This window comes from Peromyscus leucopus, chromosome 10 (genome assembly GCF_004664715.2).
Source record: "Peromyscus leucopus breed LL Stock chromosome 10, UCI_PerLeu_2.1, whole genome shotgun sequence".
Lineage (NCBI taxonomy): Eukaryota > Metazoa > Chordata > Mammalia > Rodentia > Cricetidae > Peromyscus > Peromyscus leucopus.
In genome coordinates, this window is record NC_051071.1 from 80,531,823 (window position 1) to 80,558,245 (window position 26,423).

General features: G+C 41.0%; 1 protein-coding gene across 1 annotated transcript in view; it reads left to right on the plus strand.

The window, feature by feature from the left end:
• Mrpl1 (mitochondrial ribosomal protein L1) overlaps nt 1-24,048 on the plus strand; it is a 57,335-nt gene extending 33,287 nt beyond the window's left edge. Inside the window, exons 7-9 of the mRNA XM_028873142.1 lie at nt 1,906-2,012; nt 22,600-22,681; nt 23,917-24,048. Coding sequence (XP_028728975.1) covers nt 1,906-2,012; nt 22,600-22,681; nt 23,917-24,023 — 296 coding nt within the window. The 3' untranslated portion in view covers nt 24,024-24,048. The remainder of the gene's footprint in view (nt 1-1,905; nt 2,013-22,599; nt 22,682-23,916) is intronic.
• The last annotated feature ends 2,375 nt before the right edge of the window (nt 24,049-26,423 follow it).

Genomic DNA, 26,423 nt, shown 5'->3' on the forward strand with positions numbered 1-26,423 from the left:
TAACTGCTTCTTAGAATCAAAGTGTGTAAAGAAGATAGCAGTTGAGACGTTAATCATGAATGTCTAACGTGCGGACTGTATTCTAGGCAGAAGAAATGGTTTCATTGATGTAAAAAAGGCAAGCAAGAGTGAGTGCATTCAGGGAGTTCTAAGGCACTTTCCGTCATTTGGATGTGGAGTGTTATCAGATAGTGGTAGTTAATGGGTTAGACAGTGCTAGGCAGTGGGTCAAGCACTGGGGTCTTTTTGTGCCATTCCACAGAGATTAGATTTTATCCTCTTTGTATTCTGAGAACCATTGAAAACCTTATTCGGAATCATGAGATATGGTTTTCTTATTAGAATGAATACTCTGTGGGCATGTAAGTCGTAGGCTGTGAGGATATAGAAACTTAAGTAGAGAATACTGCGGAGGCTGGAGTAGTTCAGATAACAGAGGAAGGTAACTTTGGTAATAGCAGTGAAGACAGAAACAGGTTCTTGAGGGATGTTGAAGAGGTGGAATCAACAACAACCACCAATTCAATATGAAGTGTAGAGGCATCTGGAATGATTCTCTAGTTTGTGTCATATGAAGTATAGTGAATATTGTTTTAAAGGCAGATACATAGGAAGTAAATGAGGTTTTAACATGCCAGTTACCACACCGTAAAGATGGCAGAGGAAAAGAGATTAGCTGATACGTATTATGTATTAATATGAACTAGTTTATGATTTAAAAAAAGGTGATCATTGTAATCTCCAGAGCATGTTTAAAAGGTGTATAGCTTAAATCTAAATATGGAATAAAAGAGACATGATTTTTGTTTATTGAAAACAAAAACGGCAGTATAAGAGGAACACAGGAACAAAGATGAGGAGATAGTAGGAAGCACATACCTTTCAAGTTCCAGCCAAGAAGCCATCCCCAATTAACAACCTCTCCCACAGGAAGAAATAGTTTGTCCAAGGGAGTCTCACTGGGTATACAAACCACACTTCAGGGCAGGCCCCATGCCCAGCAGTAAAATGAACTCAAAGGTTTTTTTCCCCTCATACTGCTTTTTTTTTTTTTAACTTACTGATTTTTTGATTGTTATGGTTTCCAATTTTGAGAGAGTGTGTGTGTGTTTCTTCTCCTCTTTCCTAGTTTCTTTTTTTTTTGTCTGTTTGTTAGTTCATTTTGTTTTTATCCTTGTTTGTCTGTTTTTATTTGCCTGTTTGTTTTCTTGGTGGGGGGAGTTTGAAGAGTGGGGAGGTAGGAAGGATCTGGGAAGAGATGAGAGAGAAGAAACCTTGATCAGAATATATTGTGTGAAAATTACCTCATTTTTCAAGAAGTTTTTAAAAATTAGGTATACTCTAACATTTCAAACTAAAACTTTTTAAAACTGTGTTTGTGTGTATGTGTGCATGATTGAGGGCAGGTTCACGTGCATGTGCAGAAGTCAGGGTCAGTGCTGAGGAATCGGTTCTCCCCCAGTTTGAGTGAGAATTGACCTCCAGACTCCCGTGGTTGTTGGCAGAAGTCTGTTGTTTGCAGGCTGCTGCTGGACTGACGGCGCCATTGTTCTTGCTGATTTTGGGGTTCCTTGCTCTGTATCCTCTCCATATGTTAGCACATCGCATTGTAGCTTCTTCAAAGCCAATAAGAAAGAGAATTTCCTCCAGAAGAGGCATTGTAGTGTTATATGATGCGGTTTTGTGCACATCACTCTGTCTCTTGGTTAGAAAGCAGGTTGCAGGCCTCATCCACATCCAGTGGGAGGAGATTACACAGGAAAAGGGGACCATAGCAACTAGTGTCTGTCTGCCACAGCTTAGTTGCTGTTTTTTCACATGGGACTTGTGTTTATTTCAGTCATTAATTTTGGTAATTGTTTAGATGCTGTAATCATTTTGGATTTTTCTGATTTTTCTAACCAGATTCCATTGGTCGTGACATCCCCAAAATGCTTGAATTATTTAAAACTGGACATGAAATTATGGTAGATGAAGAAAGGCCGAATTTTCTCAGCACCAAAATAGCAACAGTAAGTTATAGTTGCATCTCTTTTGTTCAGATGCCCCGTAAGTAGCATGCCTGACATTTGAACTTGCCTTTGAACTGTCATCAAATACACATGTAAAGAACCATATTCTGTAATTTGAGCTTACTGACTTTAATGATACTTGAGAGTTTCTTCCCCTCCAGAGCCTGCTGTAGCACAGATGCATGCATGCTTACATGTGTTTGTTTATACACACAAACACACACATGTGTTATGTGCTGCTCACTGGCATTTAATTGCTTTTTGCCTCATTTGTCTGTTCTAACACACAAGTTTTTTGTCATTTAATATTTAAGTTTTTCCAGAGTTATAAGGCTTGGATCTTATATATTATTATATATTGCTGAGTATGTATATTTAGCATTATATATATATATACACACACACACACATACATACATATACCATATAATGGATTAATTTGCTTTATTTCAATTAATTGTGTCTGGTATTTTACAAGTTGTTTCCACACTTATGGAACATGCTGGATGTCAGTTTCCAATACCATTTTTAGGGCATTAATATGGGAGTTATAGAGCTGTGTTTTTAAATAAATAAGCATTTGGAACATTAGTGTTATTATTAGGTTATTTGCAACTGTTCTTTACTGAAGAATCTCTAAAGGAATAGTAGTAACTTGTTGATAACAAGATTTGATGCCTTCCAAAGTGTTATTGTAAATGCTTTTGCTTGTTAAATCTTCTTGTTGAATTTTTTTGTTTGTTTTTGTTTTTTGTTTTTTTGTTTTTTGAAAGATAGGGTTTCTCTGTGTAGTTTTGGTGCCTGTCCTGGATCTCGCTCTGTAGACCAGGCTGGCCTGGACCTCACAGAGATCCACCTGGGTCTGCTTCCCGAGTGCTGGGATTAAAGGCATGCACCATCACTGTCTGGCCTCTTGTTGAGTTTTATTTCTAATAATTTTCAGTTTTTTGAGATTAAAGTATAATTTCATAATTTCCCCCTTACCTTTCCTCCCTGAAGCCTGCACATGTACTACCTTCCAACTCCATACTCGCTTACAAATTCTTAGCCTCTGTGTGTGTGTGTGTGTGTGTGTGTGTGTGTATATGCATGTGGATGCACTAGTGCATACAAGTGCATGAGTGCATATATATTCCTAAATATACAAGTACAACCTGCTCAGTCCATCTGATGTCACTTACATGTATATGTTTTCAGGGCTGACCATTTGGGTATCGAGTCATCAGTTGGTGTGCTCTTCTCTGGGGAAGACTGTTTCTCCCACCCTTAGCGTTAATTGCCTGGAGTTCTTTGTGTAGTATTAAGGCCTCCTGAGCTTTCCCCATTCCATGCTAGCTTGTCTATTGATGTCATCCTTTTTCAGGTCATGTTTAGGCAGCCATGTTAGTGAGACTTCACAGGTGTAGCTTCTCTGACATTTCTAGGAGACACAATCTCACAGTAAACTTCCTGTTCCTCTGGCTCTTACAATCTTTTACCCCATCTTCTGCAATGATTCCTGAGCCTCAGGTTCAGGGATTGTGTGGTCTCTGCATCAGATGGAACTCAAGCACAGAAGAGGTAAAACCATCACCTCCATTTTTTAGATGAAAGTACAGAAGGCCACAAGGTTGAAAACCTTTGCAAGGTCTCATAGCTAAAATGAGGGAAATGAGTAGGTGTTTGAACGTTAGCACTGTCTTCCAGCTTGCCGGCTCTGTACTCTGCTCACAGGGTTAACATAATTTGAATAGCTGTTAGCTTTTCTTCCTCTCCTCTTGTTTACTCTAAGGAGGAATCTCACATCCTAGCCAGTAGTTGGTGGTTCAAGCTAAGTGAACCACGGCCACTGTAGATTATCTAGACAAAGCACTCTGCTGGTTTACAGTGGGAACACTTGCCTTAGAAAGGAAGCAGAGCAGATCTGTGCAGCCATTGCTAAGTCCCGCTTGTCACATTATCTTCAAGGCTCAGCTCTCATTACATGGCCTGACCTCTGCTAGACTCTGATGTTGAAATTTCATGGTTCCCAAAGGCCCTGGGCAGTGCTTCCTTTTTCTTAAGGTTGACAGTGTTGTAATCCCAACACAAACAAACAAGAGCCCAGAGGCAAAGCTCTGGAGATACTCACATGCTGTGTAAGGGTGTAAGGCAGACTTAGGCAAGTTTCTCAACATTGTGTTTCATGTCCTTGTCTGTATAGTATAATAATGTCTATTCACATACAATTTTAAAATGGTAGCATCTATCACCACTGTTGTTATTGTTTGTCTTTGAGGATCATAGAATAGCCTTAAAAAAACTCTTCCTAGCTGGCTTAAATCTGCTTTCTTCTTAGGATATATTTTCAGATATATATTCTGCAGTTAATAGTTTAATAGGTTCTAAAGTGTAAGAAACCACAGTGTCTCATTCTTTTCTTTTCTTTCTTGTGATAATATAGTGATTAAAATATGGGCCCTGAATTAGACTGTGAGATTCTTTTGGAAGCTTTTTGTCATGCTTAAAAAAAATTAGATGTTTATGTGTTTAAAGAAAATCTGCTAAATACTACTGAAATGCTTTGATATAGTGGAAGATTGGTAGAGTGGATTTTAGACTCATATTGTGCTTCAAATCTAATTTCATGCTTTTGATATAACAGTAGCATTCATATTTTGTTGCATTTTGGGCCTCTGTTTTTTCCCTATTTCCTGTTTCTCTATATGCAAAATGATAGTTATGGCTATGTTCTACTTTGGCTAGGAAGTAGTAAATGTGATAATAACAATAGCTAGGTAGCAGAATACTTCTGCCTAAGTTGGAATAACAGAGACATGATTTACCTTCCTACCTAAAACAGGGAGCAGCACCTGGAAGTCAAAACTAGACAAAGAATACTATAATGTAATATCATTTATGAATATAGACATAAAAAATTTAACCCACATTTAACAAATATTTTGACTGCCTAAGTCCATTGTCTATTGCTGTAGCAGAATACCTAAAACCAGGTGATATAAAAAAAAAAAAAAAGTAGGGATTTTTTTTTTTTTTGTTTTTTTTGAGACAGGGTTTCTCTGTGTAGCTTTGTGCCTTTCCTGGGACTCACTTGGTAGCCCAGGCTGGCCTCGAACTCACGGAGATCCGCCTGGCTCTGCCTCCCGAGTGCTGGGATTAAAGGCGTGCGCCACCACCGCCTGGCCAAAAGTAGGGATTTTTGTCAGTGTATGGTTCTGGAGGTGGCAAAGTCCAAGAGTGTGGTGTTGGTATGTGGGGAGGACTTCATGCTACATCCTGTCATAGCAGAAAAATGGAAGGCTATGTAGACTGTGCTGGAGGCAAGACAGGAGAAGGTGCCTTGCCTTATAACGACACGTTGTCTGGAGAGAGAATCCACTCTGTAAGACAATTACCTCTCTTAACCTACCTCCCCAGGACCCACTGCCCAGCACTGCCACAGTGGCAACCAAATTTCTACATGAGTTTTGGAGGGGACTAACCCTGTTTAAACTATGGGAGTGACCAAACAGCTATTTTAGGAATTCAAGATTGGTTTAACATGTAATAGTTAGTCTAGTTCAGTATATTAATGAACTGAAACCCATCATTTCATAGATATTGTATGTGCTTTGAAATGAGGATTGATGTTGATTTATTACAGACAAATATCCAACTGTTTTTGGTGACTTTTCTTGGAAAAAGTATATTTTCCAAGTGTTTTAAATTGATTGCAAAATCAGTTGTTCACATACTTCTCATATATTTTTTGATTATGGATTGTAAAAAATATTTAAAGTCATGTCTTGTAAATCCTGAATACATAAAAGCCCTCCTAAGCTCAGTAAACTCCCAGTATCTTTACATTGGAAAAACATTTTGTGGTGATATATTGTGTACCCTAATAAACTTGCCTGAGGATCAAAGGACAGAGCCAGCCACTAGATTAGACATAAAGATCAGGCAGTGGTGGCACACACCCTTAATCCTATCACTCAGACAGATCTCCGTGAGTTCAAGGCCACACTGGAAACAGCCAGGCAGGGGTGGCACATGCCTTTAATCCCAGTACTGGGAAGCACACATTCCATTAATCCCAGGAAGTGATTCCTGGGCAGAGAAAAGCATATATGGTGTGAGGAAATAGGAACTCACTTTCTTTAAGCTGAAGATTTCATTCTTAGGCTAAGAACTAGTGGCTGGCTGTTCTGCTTCTCTTTCAGCTTTCACCCTGATATGTGGCTGTGGGTTTTTTATTAAAAGACCATCTAGGATTCAAACAACAATATTTGAACACTTAGATAGGGCAGATGATGAACGTGGCATGATGGTCATCATCTTTAGTTCACAGAGGCAATGTGAATTAAAACACAAGGAGCAAGCACTACATATCTCCTGGATGGATAAAACTGCTCCCCTGTACCCACACCACGTGTTGGTGACAACATAGCGGACTGGACCACTTACACACTGTGGGGAAATTCCGTTTTTTAAATGATGCAGCCTCATTGGCAAGCAATTTGGCGATTTGTGAAGACGCTGAACTTCCTCCTACCACTCCATTCTGCTCTTCCACTTTAGCCATGTATTCAGGGGATGGGAACATATGTTTAAACAGAGATTTTGAAACAGATGTGTTTACAGTATTTCTAGATTGGAAACATTCTAAATATCCATGACAGGAGACATATAAACAAAAGTAACAAATAAATTCCATATATGCTAATGTATGCTGAGTGAAAGAAGCAGGAAAGGGGGGTACATATTGTATGATTCTATTTATATAAAATCCTAGCAATTGTTAGCTAACTTATTTAGTAGAAAAAATGACCAGTGGTTATCTCGGGGACAGAGATGGCTGAGGAGGGGCAGGCAGTGGGAATTACAAAGCCACATAATGAATTTTGGAAGCAATTGATTATCTTGACTAGTGGTGGTTCAAAAACGTATGTCAAAACTAAATTGTGTACTTTAAGAATGTGTGTTACATTCTTAAAGAGAACGACTCAGTGGTTAAAGAGACGTGCTATTCTTGCAGGGGATTTAAGTTTGGTTCTCAGCAACTGTATAAGGTGACTCACAACTGCCTCCACCTCCCTGGATTGCCCCTTCCTGGCCTTCTTGGGTGTCTGCACATCTATCCACACACATAAAAATGAATCTTGAAGAACGTTGTATGTGATTGTGCATGTGCCCGAGTGTATGTATGTGCACCACGTACATGGAAGCACCTGTAGGGTCAGAAGATCTCCAGTGGAGTCATAGGCAATTAGGACCCATTATATGGGAACCAAACTCAAGTCCTCTACGAGGACAGTAAATCCTCCCAGTTGCTTGCCCATCTTTCCAGTCCTGTGCTGGATAGTTTTATGTCACCTTGACACAAGCTTCAGTTATCTGAGAGGAGGGAACCTCAATTCAGAAAATGCCTCCATAAGATGCGGGTGTAGGACATTTTTTTAACTAGTGATTGATGGGGGAGAGCCCATCCATTGTGGGTGGGGCCATCCCTGGGTTGATGGTCCTGAGTTCTATAAGAAGGCAGGCTGAGTAAGCCAGGGGAAGCAAGCCATTGAGCAGCACCCTCCATGCCTCTGCGTTCAGCTCCTGCCTCCAGGTTCCTGCCCTGACTTCCTCCAGTGATGGACTATGATCTGGAAGTGTAAGTCAAATAAACCCCTTCCTTCCCAACTTGTTTTTGGTCGTGGTGTTTCATCACAGCAATAGAAACCCTGATTAAGACAAGCCCCAAAATGTAGTGAATCTTTTAAGAAAGAATATGTAACATATTCAAGGAAATTGTAGTTCACAACAAAAAGGTTACAAGCTACATATAATACAATATGGGTAAACTGGGAAACATCATGTTTCGAGAAAGAAGCCAGATTCAGAAACCACATGCGTAATACCATTTATCTAAAATACCCAGAGAAAAGCAAAGTTAGAACAAACAAGATCAGTGATTACCTGGGGTGAGATCAGGAGGAAACAGGTATCTGCAGTAACGTGCATGAAGGGTCAGCCTGGGATGGTGGTCTTTAACCCTGATCTTGGTAAACTCACTAGAAATCGTTGGATTTTACATTAGAAAATCACAAGTGATTTGATATGCAAAATTATGCCTTAGTGAAGTTGTTAAAGATGAAAAGGATAATAACAAAACAAAAATGGTTTTTAAAGCATTAAACTATTTACTATTTATTGTATTTGAATTTAGTAAATTTAGTAAAAATTTATTATAATTATCAGAGATAACATTAAAACTTTTTAAAAATTTCAAATTGACATAGTGAAGTTTTCATGCATGGTGTTAATTTTATAATACAGTTGGGGATATTGAAGGTGTGGTTTCTTTCTATTTTCCCAGCCTGTATATAATGAGACTATGTTTCCAAATGAGTGCAGAGTAAGGACACAACAGCGTCACATACCACATGGCTGGGGCCTCCTCATTTGGATAGAAGCAGTAGCAGTAGAGACTGACCATTAGGTCCACTCTCGTCATGGTGGAGGCTTGTTTTTATACACCCTGAGCGGTGATGATGCTCTTTATAGTTTTAGACAGTTAGACGCAGGCAGAGATTGGATATGGCCTGCTGAACCTAAAATACTTTTTTGTTTTATTACAGAAAAAGTTCCTGACTTCCATCTACAATGTTTTTATTTATTAGGGGTAGGGTGTGAGGAGAAAGGATTTATTTTGTGTTTCTATTAGCTGGAATGAAGCTGTGTCACCAGCTCGGCCATCTCCATGCCCCTTGTTAGGACCTGAGGATGGTCTGCAGGGACACACCACCCAAAGAGCCAGGTCTAGTGCTGTAGTGTAGAATGCAGCTTAGGTAGGTGAAACTAGTTTTTCTTCCTGTCATTTGTACCTAAAACTTACGTATGCGTGAGTTTGGTCATTATGTTTTTCAGACACCTTTACTGTTATTAACTATCTTCTGTGTTTATCTCCCTCCCTTCTCCCTAATCAGAGGCCCTGGGTTTCCGCATTGCCCCAGCCAGACCACTGTGCCCTGCTGTTTCCCGTCTTTGGTGCTCTCCCTACCCCCACCACCCTGGTCCCTCTTTACTTTTTGGTTTTTCAGTTACTCGAGGTTATATACTCACCTCTCAAGATTTGGAGGTCGGAACATCAGATGAGAACACATGATGTCTGGGTTACCTCACTCAATCTCACTTATCTTTTCTAGTTCCATCCCAAATGCAAAGTTCGTGATTTAACTTTTCTTTACAGTTGAATAGTCTTCATAGTGTATATGTTCCTCATTTCCATTAGTCAGTTGTCAGTTGAAGCACGTTTAGGTTGTTTCCATTTCCTAGCTGTTATGAACAGAGAAACAGTGAACATAGCTAAGCAAGTATCTATAGAGTAGGATGTTGAGTCCTTGGAGCATGTGCCAAGGAGTGCTGTAGCTGGGTTACACGGTAGATTTATTTTTAGCTCTTTGGGGGTTTTCTACACTGACTTCAGAGTTACCACCAGTTTGCAGTTTCCCCAACAGTGAATGAGAGTTCCCTTTCCCCACATCCCCTCCAGCATTTATTTGTTGGTTGTTCTGGTGATCTTTGCCATTCTGGCAGGGGTAAGGTGAAATCTCAAAGTTGTTTTGATTTACATTTTCCTAATTTCTAAGGATGGTGAACATTTTTGAGCTATTTCTTTGCCATTTTTTTTTTCTTTTGAGGACTCTGTTCAGATCCCAGGCCCATATTTTTGAATCTGTCATCTGATTTTTGACTCTTTGTTTTTTTGAGTTCTTTATATATTCTGACTATTAATCTTCTGTCAGATATATAGCTGGCAAAAATTCCCTCCCATTCTATGGACTACCTCTTCACCTGGTTGACTCTTTCTTGAGCTGTGCAGAAGCTTTTTAGTTTCATGAAGTCCAACTTGTCACTTGTTAGGCCTTAATTCTTGGGCAAATGGAGTCGTGTTCAGGAGGTTCTTTTTTACACCTGTGTCATGGAGGGCACTGGCTGTGCTTTCTTCTAGCAATTTCAGTGTCTCAGGCTTCAGGTTTAGGTCTTTGATCCATGTAGAGTTAGTTTTTGTGCAAGGTGGTAGATAAAGGTCTAATTTAATTCTGCTGCATATAGGCATCCAGTTTCCCCAGCACCGTTTGGTGAAGATGATTTCTTTTCTCCAGTGTATTTTTTTTTTTTGCATCTTTGTGAAATATTAAATGGCAGAAGTTATGTATACTCATGTTTTGGTCTTTGATTTTGTGCTGTTGGTCTGTTTTTATGCTAGTGCCATATTGTTTTTATTATAATCAACCTCTTAATTCTTTACAGATGTGAATTTCCACAAATAAAATTTTTAATAAGATTTTTCACTGTACTGTTTTCTAACATTTAAGATGAGAAATATTGGTACATTTCATTTATCTCAGAGTACCAGGGGTTCCCTGTGTTCTTAGAAATTAACCCCTATTCACAGCATTTCAGATAATGAAGTAAATGAAACATCATGCCTTTCTTGGAATCCATTGCTTTATAAAACCTTAGCACAAGTTAGTTTCTTTCCTTCCCAAAGGGAGAATGCTGAGTAGAGAGAATATCTTTAACTGGGGTTTGCTTTGAGCAAGAAGTGCTATGCAAACACAGGAAGTCTGGCCTCTGTTCGTAGCACACATTATATTATATCTGAAACATGGTGCTCACTCCCGTTATTATGCCTGCTTTCCTTCCATTCATCCCGTGACTTAGTGACTTAGGTTAGTAACATATTAGTCCGAGTAAAACGATCCTGTTAGTGGTCCCTCCATGGGCTAATGGCACTTTTGATACTTTGTCTTCAGCATTTGCTCCTTCCTTCCTGTTCCCTCCATCACAAAGTCCATAAACGTGTCCTGGACATCCTTTAGCGTTAACAACTTCCTGACTGTGGGGTATAGTACTGTGAACAAACCCAAAGGTGCTTCCTTCTAGTGTTGAGAATATAGATAACATGTAACTATGTATGTGCTTCAGTAGCAGCAGGGGTGGTGGTGGTGGTGGTGGTGGTGTGTGTTATTTAGGTGGGTTTGGTTAGGGAAGGCATCCCTAAGAAGTGACATTTGTATGAAGCTGATTTAAAAGATCAGATTATGAAGTTATGGAGGAAAAGGTAATCTTGGGAGAGGGATCATCAGCTTGAAGGCTCTGAGGAGGAAAAGGCCTAGGATGTTATAGAAACCAAGTATTTCTTCTGGGTGTTAGAACAAGTTAACATACAGTATCCATAAAGGATGATATGCCCAGACATTCTGAGAAAATGTTAAAAACACAAGCAAAGAACCATTTTGACACAGGAGTGCACAGAATTGTGGATTTTCATAGTAATGTGTCCCCAAATAGTTCCTCATATTAAAGGCCTTGACTCTTAGTAGGAAAGCCTTTTGTCCAATGGCTCTTGACCTTAGTAAACATTTTGGGGATAACAGTGGACTTTCGATGGCATGCAGAGCATTTGAATATACATTTGTACATTCCTCTTGACTAAGTGGCTGTGTTAGTCATGACTCAGAGGTTCATGACTCATTCATCAATTTGCTGAATATTGAATGACTACTGTATATCAGGTGTACACATGGTAGAGGTAAATCCATCAATAAAATAGGTAAAAATCTCTTGTCTTGATGGAATGTATGAACCCTGACCGTAGCCCTCAGGTGTATATCCCGTATATATGGAATGTATGAACCCTGACTGTAGCCCTCAGGTGCATATCCCGTATATATGGAATGTATGAACCCTGACTGTAGCCCTCATGTGCATATCCCGTATATATGGAATGTATGAACCCTGACCGTAGCCCTCAGGTGCATATCCCGTATATATGGAATGAATGAACCCTGACTGTAGCCCTCAGGTGCATATCCCGTATATATGGAATGAATGAACCCTGACCGTAGCCCTCATGTGCATATCCCGTATATATGGAATGAATGAACCCTGACCGTAGCCCTCAGGTGCATATCCCGTGTATATGGAATGAATGAACCCTGACCGTAGCCCTCAGGTGCATATCCCATATATATGGAGTGAATGAACCCTGACTGTAGCCCTCAGGTGCATATCCCATATATATGGAATGCTGAGAGGTCCCTCGTCCTTACCCCTCAACCCCTGTTCCTTGTCTTGGCTCCCAGGATGGATAGAAAGGCCTCATTCTCTGGCTCAGAGGAGACAAAAGAAGTTTGGCTTGAGGTTAATAGTATATAGCAAGGCATCCAACTAGTTTTACACTGGCTGCCTTTGTATTTTGAACATTTATAGTAACTTTACTGTGTTTCCATCTCCAGAAAAGAGATAGTTGCTCATATCTGATACTCTGAGAATTATTTGACATTAAAAATAATTGTTATAATTTATACATTATACTTATTTTCAGATTTAGCTTTCTTCCTCTCAACCACTTTTTCCCTCTTTTAATAACCTTTTGAATTTTTGTTTTCTTATTATCTCTCTACTTTTTTTCTATACTGTTCCCTGTGTTTTGATTGTCTAACAGCATGCCAGGAAGACCAAAAAGAATTAAATTTGTGGGGAAAATGCATCTGAACTGATATAAAGTTTGTATTGCTTCTTAGTTACCTTGCCTTCTCGGTAGTGTGCTGTTTGACCAGCTCTGATCGCAGTAATACCATGTGTGTTTGCTCCTGTAACCAGTTGTCCTTCCCGTTGTGTTTTTAGATCACCAGACAGATTCCTACGAGGGTACTGTGGAATCAAGCTAAGTCAGGGGCTGGGAGATGACTCAGTTGGTACATGTTTGCTGCATAAGCATGATGACCTGGCTTCAGATCCCCAGTACCCATGGAAAAGCCTGACATAGTGGTACGATTATAGTGCCTATAATCCTAGCACTGGGGAGCTGGAGACTGGAGGGTCCCTCAGTCTCTGGCTACCTACTCTTGCCAAATTGTTGAGCTCCAGGTTCAGTAAGAGACTGTTTCAAAATAAAGTGGAACATGATTAAAAGAGACACCCAACACTGACCTCTGGCCCCCACACACGGGCCCCTATGTACACATGCCCCTGCACATATACACACATGCACATGAAATCAAGTCTGTAATAGAAAACAGCATTATTAAGAAATTGCCTGAGCTGGGCATGCTGATGCATGCCTGCAGTCTGTGCACTTGGGGGTGTTAATGGAGGAGAATCACAAGCTTCTGCACAGCCAGGGCTACAGAATAAGAGTTGACCTCAAAAAAACAAAAAAAGTACCTGTTCCAAAATATGAATGCCATTGTGTTTATATCCTAAGAGTTACATGTATTTAACTTGCTGATACATGATTAGAACATAAAATGCAGAATATTTGAGAATAAATTACAAAAACTACTGGAAATGGTGGAAATAATGAAGAGTATGCTTTAATGCATTTATTTATATAATAGTTTAGTTCTGACATTAAATTATCATAACACTGAAGCAAAACAACTTTATTAACCCTTTACAGTCACATAAATACCTAATTTTGAAGCGTTATAAACAATAATGTTATGGGCAATCAAACCTAAGCTTGTTTTCTGTGAAAGAAGAAAGGGGGCCCACAACTGAAATCTGTTTACACAGAGCGTGTCAAACCCTGGTTTAACTAGTATGTCTTGTCTGGGTTTCAGATATATTTGGAGCTTTGAACCGTGTAGTATAGAGGTAGTACCTTTGATGTGCTATTTTTTGTGTTCTTTTTAAAGTTGAAGACATGTTTGAAGTTGTAGACATGGTCTATTCATGGGTATCACTCTACTTGTTTATATAATAGTAGGCTGTCTTGAGGCAAGAATGTTCTCAGTCTGGCATTTGATAAAAGCTGAAGTGTAATGTAACAGAAGTAAACAAATGCAAGGGAGGGGCATGAATGTAGTTAGATATTGTGTTGAATGAGAGTTCTCACAACAGTGAATGCGTTAGAACAGCGGAAGTGAGCTTGTCGGAGGGCAGTTAGACAAGGTTTACTTTACAGCAACTAGGTCCATGGATTAACATAGTGAATGACAAAGACTAGTGTTTGTCAGATACCGTCAGATGTCTTAGTGAAAGGGAGCAAGCCATTGGCTTGTGGCTCATGGCCACATCCACTTCTTTCCCCTCATTCTGTCCAGCCAGTTAACTTTTCCTTGTATGATTTTTCGTGTAGTACGGTGTATGTGTCATAAATGAGGGGATTATAAATAGGGGAAAATGTACTGGAGAATGTAAAATACAGGAGGGGGAGCGTGTCCATAGGAGGTGGAATGGGCCAGTAGTAGATCTGAGATCTCCAAGGGTGCGGTGCTAAGACAGAGGAGAAACTATATTCACCCAAGATCTCAGCGCCTACTTCAGGTACTCAAAACTGCCAGTAACTCCCACTTCTGGGGATCTGGTGCCTCTAGACTCCAGGGGCACCCATACTCACATGCACATAGCCACACAAACACACAATTGACTCATAATTTGTAAAATAAAATAAATTTAAAACATGATCTTTTAACAAATTCAAAACTAATACTCATATATGGACTTTAAAACCGAAGGCCTGAATACTGAAATATGGCCCAGCCCTTTACTGAAAATGTCCGCCAGCCCTACAGTACTAGATGCATACAGAGAAGCCTGGGAGGGTCTCACTCCATGAGAGATGGTGCAGTTGTAGTATGCACTCTGCCTTTCCCACTGAATGCAGCTATGAGAAAACCTGGACAATGTATGGTGCGCCTGGCTGAGGGCTGTGAAGAGGACACAGTAGCAGTTTGCAGGAGCCCTGAAGGAGAAGTACCAAGCTGACAGTGTGTCTTATGTGTCTCCTGTTGGTGTCAGGACAGGTCTCAGCAGAGCCTCACGGTGACAGGCAAGGGACATGAGTGCATCCACAGGCTGTATATGAACTTCTGAAGATAAACATGGAGACTGCAGATGACAGAGTCAGAGAACTTGAAGCTAGGTCACAGAAATTAGTCAATTTGGAAAGCAGACACCCCCCCCCCCACACACACACACGGAACAATAAATAAGTAAAAGGAAAGCTCATAGGACAGTGACAGAAGATGGAAACTTCCTATTATTGGAGCCCCAGAAGAAAAGGAAGAAGCATCCTGCAGAAAATTAACTCAGCACCTGCTTTGGAGAGGTTAGAACTTCCGAGTCTGCTCATAGCAGAGAGCCCCCACTCTGGAGAACAGCGTAGTGCGGTTTACAGAGCTAACCATGCACTAGTAGTACAGCCCAGCTCTTCTGCCCAGGGTTAACCCCACAGAAATAAAACATTTACCGAGAAACTAAAACTCAGATTCACAGATATCTGGACGTGCATCTTTACATGCCAGTCAAGTGTCCCTTACTGGAAATACTTAACAGTATTTCTGTGGCTTCCTTGCTTGTTTTGTTTGAACAAGTTTGGGATATTTGGAGATTTTACTACATGAGTTTCCATAACCTGAAAAATCTAGAACATTGCAAAATGCAAAATGTAAAGCATCATTTTGGTGCTCCATTTCAGAATTTTTAGCTGGGTGTGATGGTGTGCGATCTGTAATCCCAGCACTCGGAAGGCAGAGTACAATAAAAGAATCTCTGAGAGTTTAGGACTGGCTTAGGCCACATGATGAGTCCATACAGCTCGTGAGTGTCTATCTCAAACGGAAAAAGATTTGGGAGCACTTCAGAATTTATTTTTACTTTATCTTACTGTTTTTGAGTCAGGGTCTTTTATGTGTATTCCAGAGTGGCCTCAAAACACCTTTTCATCTGAGATTGGCTTTGGAGTATTGGGACTCCAGGAATGTGCCACCATGCCTGGCCTAGGTGGTGCTTCTGATTGCATTCATGGCCTTGGGTGGTAGTCAAGACCTCTGCCAACTGAGCTCCATGCTTTAGATTTTGTGACTAGGGATGCTCAGCCTATAAATGTAAACTCATGTCCTGTTCGGATGGACTAAAACTATCTCTGGTACTTTCATACAGTGTGACCATACGCAGCATTAAAAAGTTTAAACTGTTGATAGGAATAAATGTTCAGATAGATCTCAGAAGGTTGCTTACAGACATCAAAGGAAGACAACAGAGGAAGAAAGGCAGATGGATTTCATGAAGACTCCAACTTGACACTGACGGCTCAGTGTGACCTCCATGTGTGCAGTGTCTCTAAAACAGAGAGAATTGTGCCACAAATAATAAAAATACAAAGTTTTAAAGTGAACCAAGCTTCAAATACATCTCTCTCCAAAGGAGACACATAAATGGCCCCAGACAGTGAAGACATACAAAGCAGCAAGCCCTCAGGAAAGGACAGGCTAAAATCACAGGGAGACACCAGTCCACACCTTTTAGGATAGCTATTTTCAGCGTGTGTGTGTGTGTGTGTGTGTGTGTGTGTGTGTGTGTGTGTGTGTGTGTGTAAAATAAGTGTTGGTGAAAATGGAGAGACTGGAGTTCTTACATATTGCTAATGGGGACACGAAATGCTTCAGTTTCCATCAAATGGTATGTCAGTTCCTTGAGTGCTAAGTAGAATTACCATGTGATGCAGTTCTGTCTCTAGATATGTGGTAAGAAGAACAGAAAGAAATACTCAAACTGTAAGTATGGCTATGCTGATACAGTAGCCTGAAGGTGCAAAGAAATCTAGGGTCCATCATCGAAGAGCAGATGGACAAAATGTGGCATGTGTAGAGAACAGAGCATCTGAGTATCTTAACGAAGGAGATTCTGGCATATGCTTGTGTTTGAATCTTTTTTTTTTTTTGGTTTTTCGAGACAGGGTTTCTCTGTGTAGCTTTGCGCCTTTCCTGGAACTTGCTTTGTAGACCAAATGGCCTCGAACTCACAGAGATCTGCCTGGCTCTGCCTCCCGAGTGCTGGGATTAAAGGCGTGTGTCACTGCTGCCCAGTTTATTTTTTACTTTTTGAGGAGCTGGGGATTGAATCTTGGGCCTCACACATGCTAGGCAAGTATTCTACCATTGAGCTGAACCCTCAGCCCTGATCTTGGAATTTAAAAAAAAGATTTGTATATTTTTTATTTTATATGTATGAGTATTGTTCCTACCTGTGTGTAGCACAGTGCATCCACACATGACATGTATGGAGGCCACAGGAGGATGGAGGCTACCGTGTGGGCGCTCTGAAAAATAAGTGCTTTTAACTGCTGAGCCACCTCTCTAGTCCTGGGATTTGTAATTTTAAATACTGAGCAAAAGCCGGTTGATTGTTCGGAGAATATGTGTACCTAAAAAGGTGTTTGGAAAATCCTGGCTGGCTTCGCTCAGACTGGAGAGAGGTCTCAAAATCCCTGGTCTCGCTGATGACCCCTGAGCGCTTTCACCACGGCCCGCCCCATGCAGGTGCTGTCGTAGTTTGTGTTCTCGGTACACACTGAGTTTGGTGTCCTTAACACTGTGTCTTAGGCCCTCTCCTATGCCGTAAAAATTCTTGCAAAGAATTTTAATAGCTCTTTTATAGTCTCTTGTGTAGATATATCATAATTTATTCAACCTTATTCCTTTTGTTGAGCATTTAGATTGCTGCTAATATCTAATTGCTATGAAACTGCTTCTAAGAACATAAATTTGCATTTCTCATACACCCAGAATATATTGTGTCTGTATACATGCATAGTTGTTTATTGACAAGAAGTCCACATTTATTGAGGTTAAAACATGAACTATTTTTTCCAAGTCACTGCTTCCAGCTCTGCTCAGTACAGCTTCCCCTCTGTTGGACACAAGCATGGTAGGCAGATACCATGGGTCCAGTGGCTGTTCATGGTTGAAAGGGCAGTTAATCCAGTTTCTAATCACAGTCTCATAGCCAGAGACTTCCTTTGCCGGAGTGTTTGTGACGTTAGTGGTCTGAAGTAGAGAGGCTTACTTGGTTCTCAGCCTTCTCTTGCTCTAGACCTAGGAGTGCATGGGCCAAAGCTATCTTTGCTTGCAGCACCATTTTGGGGTCCAATTCTTCTGGATTCTGGGTATAGACAGTTCTGGCAGAGAATGTGAAGGGGAAAGCTGGACGCTTGTGCTTACCTGGGAGTATTTACAGTCACTGGATTGTTGGTGCCTGCTGGCCATCTAATGGTTAGAACTCCACATAGCACAGGGTGTGCCAGCAGCCTCTTTTTACAGGGGTCCCTGGTCTCCCCACATGAGGTGTCTGGAGCCTACCATCTCTCCTGGCTTCTGTTTCTACTTTGAAGTGATAGAGAAGACAGTAGGTGGCCTTAACTATTGGTATCTTTCTTTTACGTAGGATAGAAGACTACATTTTCTATTTTTGTTTCCAGATTTGGGCCCTGTCATCAACCATAAAGAACTTGTTTCAAATGCATGCATAAAATTTACAACAGCTGTTGAAATTGTTGCTAGGAATTTTTCCTACTGTTATTTTTAAATTGCAATGCAATTCTTAGCCAAACAAAACATTTCGCCTCATCTGCATAGTAGACACATAATAATCATAAGCTAAAAGTCTACTGGATAAAAAGCATCGTGTTCTTTTAAGTAAAACAGCATGAACAAAATCCTTTCTTGCTCTGGAAGGAAGTAATGGTTGATTTTGCTCAGTCACTTCTTAAATGTCTCAGCTGTTTTTGGTGCCATAGTCCAGCAAACCTGACTCTGGGCAAACCTCAGCTCCCCACCTGTCCTGGTAGAGAAAGTTCTGTTGGAACACAGCTGCACTCAGTTATGGGTTGCTTTAACTTCTGTTTTGCCCCAGCAGCCTTGAGCGGTTGTAACAAGAGTCCACGGGGCTTGCAAAACCTTACACATTTACTGCCTCACCATTTACAGAGAAAGTGTGCCAAGTCCTGTTTTTATGTACTTCTTCCAGAATTCTTTCTAAAGCAGATAAGATATGTGATTCATCTGCTTAGCAACATTAAGTCACTTCTTACTGTTGGTAAGATAAATCCTGAAGTCTGCAAATCTATTTGCAACCAATCTCAAACCATTATTAATATCAAATTCTCTATTTCCTGGTGTAACCTGAAGACCAGTTAAAGTTTGGCCCCTGGATTTACTTTGTTGAGCCTACGTAGTAATCTGGTTCAGGTTTGTTGAAGTTGGCATTTTCAAGGTAGAAAATACGCATGGAAATCCAGGTTACATCCTGTTGAGAAATGAGGACTTGGAATGGCACTGGTCCCACAGCCCTGTTAGGGATTCCCTTCGGGTGAAAGTCCTCCGTCTGCACACCTGTACTGGGGTGGGGGTGGGGGGATGCCATCAACCCTACACCCTTTCCTCTCCAGTCTGGTCTCTAGACCTTGTCACCTGATCTACTTTGTTATCTGCCTAGAGCGTCCTTTTGTTCCTCAGAACTCTTTATCCTTTAAGACCCAGCTTTGCTGTCAAGGGTCATCAGTCACATCTTCCTCTCTGGTGCTTGTGGTCCTGTTCATCTAGTTAGAGAGGCACTTAGTGACTGCACTGTAACCCAGTCATCTTCCTGCTCCTTCTTCCCAGCATGCTGCTTGACAAGGGGTAGAGGTTATGGACATTTTCTAAATTCTGTGGTGATAATAGCTAGACAGTTGGAAAACAGTAAAGGGTTGATGAGACAAATATTAATAATTTCCCTCTTAAATGCATGTTCTTTTCCTTTGGCTGCCTCACATAGTTCCCGGGATCTTTCCTCCTCTTGGCTGACAACAAACTCGTCTGCTTCTCAGACTGCTGGCACAGTATAACTGTCAGGATCACAAGTGACGGAGTGAAGGGGTTTCCTCAAAACTCACCGCATTCCATAAGGCTTAGACGTGTGACCCCACTTCTCACATGTGTGTGCTTTTGGTGTTTGGTTTTACTTTGTTTTTGGAACATGATCACATTATGTCGCCCAGGAGCAAGCTGGCTTCAAGTTACTAATCCTGTTGGCTCATTCTCCCCAGTGCTGGGACTGAGTAGTCTGCCTCCACACCTGACTTCCATGTGCTCTTGGATAGATGACTTGTTTTCTGGGTCTCAGTTTTTAGTTGTAAGTGAGTAACAATAATAATATCTGCTTCAGAGTTCTTAGGAGAAATGACTGAGTCTGCCTGTGGAGAAGCTTAGAGCTTAACCCCAAGTAAGCTCCCTTTAAATGGAGTTACATCATCAATTATCGTTCTTGCAGCTTTCTTAATGTTCTGGAGAGACATGCAGTTAGCCTTCCTTTCCCCAGTTTACACTGCTATGGCTCATGGGAAGTAAAAGCTCTCTTTTAAGACACACTTGATTTAATTTTAGAATCTTGCAGTAGGAGGGAGTGTGGGGGTCAGATGGTTGAAAAGTGCTTATCCAAGGCACCAGTCCTCTGCGGTTCCCAGTTACAGGTGATCAGTCATCTGGAGATTATAGAATGTTATCAGAGCTCTATCAGAACATTACAGTCACAGAAGCTGACCACTTAAAAATATTTATTTCTACTCTATTTATGGGGTCTTTGGTTGTTGTTTCTGTTTTTTTGCCTGCATGTATATCTGTGTGTAACATGCATGCAGTGCTCATGGAGGCCAGAAGAAGGCATCACATCCCCTGGAACTGGAGTTATAGATGAATGTAAGCCACCATATGTGTGCTGGGAATTGAAACTGGGTCCTCTAGAAGAGCAGCTGGTGCTTTAACTGCTGAGCTACTTTTAAGTCAAAATGTAATCAAATTTAATATTTCCTTTTATTTAAAGTGCAATAATATCTATAAATTTTATTACATTAATTTATGCAGTGTGTGTGTGTACACGCACGCTCACATAGACACAGACATGCCATAGCACACAATCTGTAGGAGTCACTTCTCTTCTTCCACCATGTGGGGCTTGAAGTTGAACTTACATCATCAGATTTGGCCAATAAGTGTCTACCTGCTGAGCCATCTCACTCACCCAGATTTATAATCTACATGGAGAGAGAGGGGGGGCGGAGAAGTGGATATAACATTCTATGAAATAGTCAGACAGTAAGTAACTGGTTATGATACTTCCAAGTGGGGTGGTAAAGTACTTTAAGGGTTACCTATGTCATTCTCACCTTTCCTGTGAATGTAGAATTTTCATCCACCTCACTATAACATAATGGTAATGTCATGAAATGGTAACTCTAGACAACAGAAACGCTACTCAGTATCTGTTCACCAGAGCAGCATCAGGGTACACCAGGGAGCTTTTCAGATGGACATGTTACCATTTCCGTCTTTACAGGACTTAGGGCTCCGAATATACGTATCCTGTAGCTACTCATTCAGTCTCTAATTACGAAAAAAATAAGCTGACTTCTAAGGTTTCATAGAGATAAAATTACTTTAAACTCAGTGATCAATGGTGCACATAGATCATTTTATCAGGTATGATACTGTAGGCCCTTTATTGACTTAAAAGGGTTTTTTTTTTTTTTATGAAAGTGTCATTCTGGAAAACTGTGTATGGTTTTTGTTCTTATAAAGGTACATACTGTTTATTGGCAATATGTGTCTTGTGACAGTGAAACATTTAGTTCTTTGTCGGTGGTAATTTTTAGCTCTGAGACTTTGCTTTATAAGCTCGAATTAAAATAGACTGGAAATTGAGCTAGCAAAATGGGGTGTCAAAGTTTCTATTTTCTAGTGATTCACCTCAAAAATTATAAATAGACAAGCCCTCTCTGAGAGTGATTCCTATACAGTAGTGTAAATGTCACATCTTTGAATAAACAGTCTGTCTCTAGTTTGCTCACATCACATTTAGAATACAGAAACTGGCCGCTTCAGAAGGGTGTGCATTATTTAAAGTTCATTTATATGTGTTTTGCTTTTTAATTTTTATTCTCTGCAAAAAGTAGAGGGTTTTTTTTTTTTCCACTGTAATCCATAGTCCTCCAAAATAGACGAACTCAAGCCAGTACAAGTGGTTCTCACACTGGCCCAGGGGTCCCGTTTCTTCAGGAGTCTTTCTTCTCATTCCACCTTTCTCAGAAATCCCTGAAGACCCTGAAAGCAGGGTGTGTGTGTGTGTGTGTGTGTGTGTGTGTGTGTGTGTGTATGCATGCTTGCATGCATGCACATTTTTTCTTGAGCAAGTTCTCATGACCTTGAGCAAGGTTTTTCAGACATGTTCATGGGTATTCTTGGCTGATATGAAATATAACATAGACTTCTCAAGCATGTGTGACGTGTCTATGCCTCCGGCCCTGGGGAGACAGAGACAGGAGGCCTGGAGCTCAGTGGCCAGCCAGCCTAGGCAACCAGTGAGCTTCAGGCTCTTCAGAGACCTGTCTCAAAACCTAAGGTGAAGTGCGATAGAGGAAGACACCCAGCACCGACCCCTGACTTCTGCCCACACATGTGCGCAGATGCAGCCACCCACCCATACCCATATAAATAAAAGATCCCTAAGGATGAGTGAATGGTATGTATATTTGGGGTGTACTTTGGAGAACTTACTTGGAAATTGCCCAACCTCAAATGGGAAAACTTAAAAATAGCCCACTAGGATATATTCTGTAAAGTCACTCTTGACATCTAAAGAGTTACAAGGCTCTTGCTATTTGTCTTTATAGTAGAGTGTTTCAGTAGGTCATTGCATTAGATAAATCCATAAAGACACCATCTAGAGTACATCCTGATGCAGTCCCCAAACTGTCATGTCTCCTCATTTTCCTGTTATAAAGATGTTAACATCTATCTGTTTCTTTCAGTTGGATATGCCAAGTGACCAGTTAACTGCCAATCTTCAAGCAGTTATAAATGAAGTCTGTAGGCACAGACCACTAAATCTGGGTGAGTAGCTGGGTGAGGGTGGACTTCCTTCAACCCCAGTGGTACTTTACTATAACATAACTATTAATAAAGCATAAATATAAACTAGTCAGAGAGTTAACATACAAGTACTATAGCCATAGTACTTCCAGGGATTAAATAAATAAAATAAAGTTTATTTTTCTAAAGGATTCTTAATTACCTTATTCATGAACATAAGGTTTTAGAGAGGGACTTCTTTATCAGTAATAAAGAATATACCCCCAGACCGTTGTAAATTTGCCTATTATTTCTACTGTTAAATGTATTAAGGTTTAAAGAAAATGAATTGCTTTAAAATTACAGTGGTGTTACATAGGAAAGAAAGTCATTTATGAAATAGTTTGAAACCAGGTAGCCTTCTGAATCTTTGTTTTCTAGCAGTAAGTAGGGACCTTTGTCACGGCAGGAGAGTCTCCATGGAAATGGGTGACTCTCACCATGGGGAGAACCACTAACTCGGGCACTGTGGCAGCAGAAGACAAGTCACTCCCGGGCTCTTCGGCGTTGCCCGTGTCCCTCCAAACACAGCCCACACTGTGGGTGCCAGGGGACAGCTCGCCATGCTCCAGTGACTGTCCCCGTGCAGCTCCCGGGCAGGGGTTGACGGGCGTTGGCCACACTTCTGCCGTCCTTGAGAATTAAGCACGTTGGTGATTGAATATCCCATTTGTTAATTCTTTCACCAAAACATGGCCAAAGACACCGTGTGTATACAGATTCTCATATTCCATAGGGAACTTTGATCTTCTGAGCTAGCTAGAGAATAATGGACAATACATTCTCTAAAAATTATTTTTCTCTTCTTGCCATTTTAGATGAAGCCTCTTAACTTTGTTCTTAGGAAAAGTCTTTTAATTTGTCGAGAATTTTTTCAACTGTTTGGTACTCAGAGTACCAAACACAGATGGTAATCTGTGCTGGCTGCTTTAGATAAGTATTTAGAGTGTTTCCATCAATGTAAACATCACCCTGCTCCCTGCGCTGTTGATGGTGCAATAAGTAAATACTAGGAGAACATCTTCTGGAGGAAAGGAATGAAGTACCAGTGAGTGTGTCCTTCCCGGGACGACTCGGGTGCAGTGAGTTTGTCCAGGATGGCAGCGCAGAGCTTTCTAGGGAGCGTCCGAGTCCCACAGGCTTTCCTAAGCATGGTGCGTGGATCCACGGGGTCGAAGTGAGAAAGCCGCAGCTGGTCTTGTCTTCCTTTGTTCCAGGTCCATTTGTGGTGCGCGCCTTCCTTCGCAGTTCCACCAGTGAGGGGTTGCTGCTCAAGACCGACCCGCTGTTGCCCAAGGAAGCTGAGACCAAAGAAGCTGCCTGAGAGCTGGGCTGTGAGATTATCGGGGCAGAATGAGAAACAACAGAGGAATCTACAAAACCGTGCCATTTCTAGTTTGGTTCCTTGTGTTTTCTGGATCGGTGCACTTAGAAGTCAATTTTAACACTATTTTTTTTTTACAGTTTCAAAAATAAATGTCAGTTTTAAAAAATCCTTTCACATTTCCTTTGTTTAATTTGTATTGTTGTTTATATTTTTCTGGTCTTGGATCCTGTCACATTTTCCTCCTTAGCAACAGTGTTCTGTATTTTGGTGGAATCTGGGTCTAGAAGCAATTTCTAGTTTTACAACTTTCCTTCGGGAGCTGTAATAACAGCTTCCTCATTCCCAGCAGACCGCATCACAAACTGTTTGCCTTTGTGTGCATGGCGGGTGGAGGCGGGTGGGTGTGGAGTCAAGTCCAAGCGGGGTGTCTTCCTCAGTTGCTCTGCACAGTGACTCTCAGACGCTAAATGTGGGGCTCCCCAGTTGTCTAGACTGGCTGGCCAGTGAGCTCCAGGAATCCACTTGCCCCACCTTCCAAGTCCCCAGTATTTTAGCAGCCTGGGGAGCTCAAATCACCAGGAACAACTACCGCACCTCATAAAGCTTTTTTCCCCATTGGAAAAATAAAGTTTAGGCACCATTTACCAAGCACAGCAGGAACAGGACAAAATACTAACAGTGACTGTCTTGACTGCACTGTGCTCTGCCCTCCATCTCCCCGTCACAGGCATGGCAGGGAAATGGGATGCCCAGTTTCCATGGAAAAGGAGTTAACTTGTGTGAGATCAACAAGCAGTCAACAAGAGCAGTGTGCTGAACTGGAGATCATTCTGACTCAGGATCCAAGTGCCCAAGCCTGTGGGCTTTCTTAGCCATTGTTTCAACCACCCAGCTAAGTCACTGCCTTTTCATGTGTTCTAAGATAGACCAAACTTACTGCTACAGTTTCAAGTTTTTAAAGCATTGAATCAAAGTACTGAAGTTTCTTGATTCTCAGGCCCTGGTCAGAGGTGGGCATCTGATTTCCCAGAACTGGAGTTGCAGATGGTTGTGAGCCACCCCATGGGTGCTAGGGACCGAACCCAGGTCCTCTCTGTGAGTGCTCTTAGCCGCCGAGCCTTCTCTCTAGCCCTGCATATGTGCTCTTTGAAAGGAATCATTTCTTTTACTCAAATCTCACGGGAAATGAGTAACATTTCATCTCTTTACTGCAACATTCCCTCAACTGCTGGGCATTAAAGTGGTTTCAAGGCCCCCCACCCACTGGTTTTTAAAAAGTAAGAAAGATTTCAGTTTTACAGTAAATACTGGTGAATCCCAGACTTTGCTTACATACAAATTACTTAGAAGGCTTGCAAAGCATGATAACTGGTCTTCATCCAGCAGTAGGAGATTGACCTCAGAATTTAGCATTTCTCATCAGGTAGTGAGACTTTGGGGACACTAGGGATACCATGCTACCAACCCTGATTGTAATAAAAAGAAATTCTGATTTTCAGACCAACATCTGTTTGTTCTAAAATTATACAAGTGATCAAAGTGCCAGGTGGAGAGTCACTGCTGTATTTCACTAGCCAATTTATGATTGCAAAATTTGTAGTATAAATCAAGATTTTAGATATATTGTTAAATTAACCTTTATTTTATTTTATGTATATGGGTGTTCCGTCTGCACACCATATATGTGCCTGCCAGAAGAGGGTGTCAAAGCCCCTGGAACTGGAGTTATAAATAGTTGTGAACCATCACACAGAGTGCTGTGTGTGCTTAATCCCAGAGCCGTCTCTCCAGCCCCAAGATTTTTAAAGATTTAGATAACAAAAACACACATGCCCTGAACCTAGAGTCGGGAGACGTTTCTAACTTTCTGGTCTATTCCTGTCTACAAATAATTAAAATTCTGTGGTAACCCCATGGACAAGCAAGTTGTCATATAAGACAAACAGGCACGTGACAAGATGATCACTTGATCCCAAACACCCCCTTACAATACACCTCTCAGCAAGTGGCATGTAGTCGGAGGTGATGTCATAAGACATTAATTAGCATACTAATGTAATACACAAGAGAGACAAATTTGGTAACTTGTTAACAAAACCAGACACTTTGACTTTTTATATCAAGCAGTTGACCTCACTGTCCAGTAGGTGGCGACAATAGCCTTTCATATGGCTTTTGGATGGTTGTAGATTGAATTGATTTCTCACCTGACCGCAAATAAAATAGTAAAGATAATCCTGTATAGACCAGTTGGAGCTTTGTTTAGGGTAAGTGGTTTGTTTGTATTCTATTTTGGTCATGTTGCAGAGGTTTCTTTGGATATCTAATGGATACTTACAAGTTTTTCTTTGTGTCTAAGTGTGTGTCTGCATATGCATGGACAGGTGCACTACACAT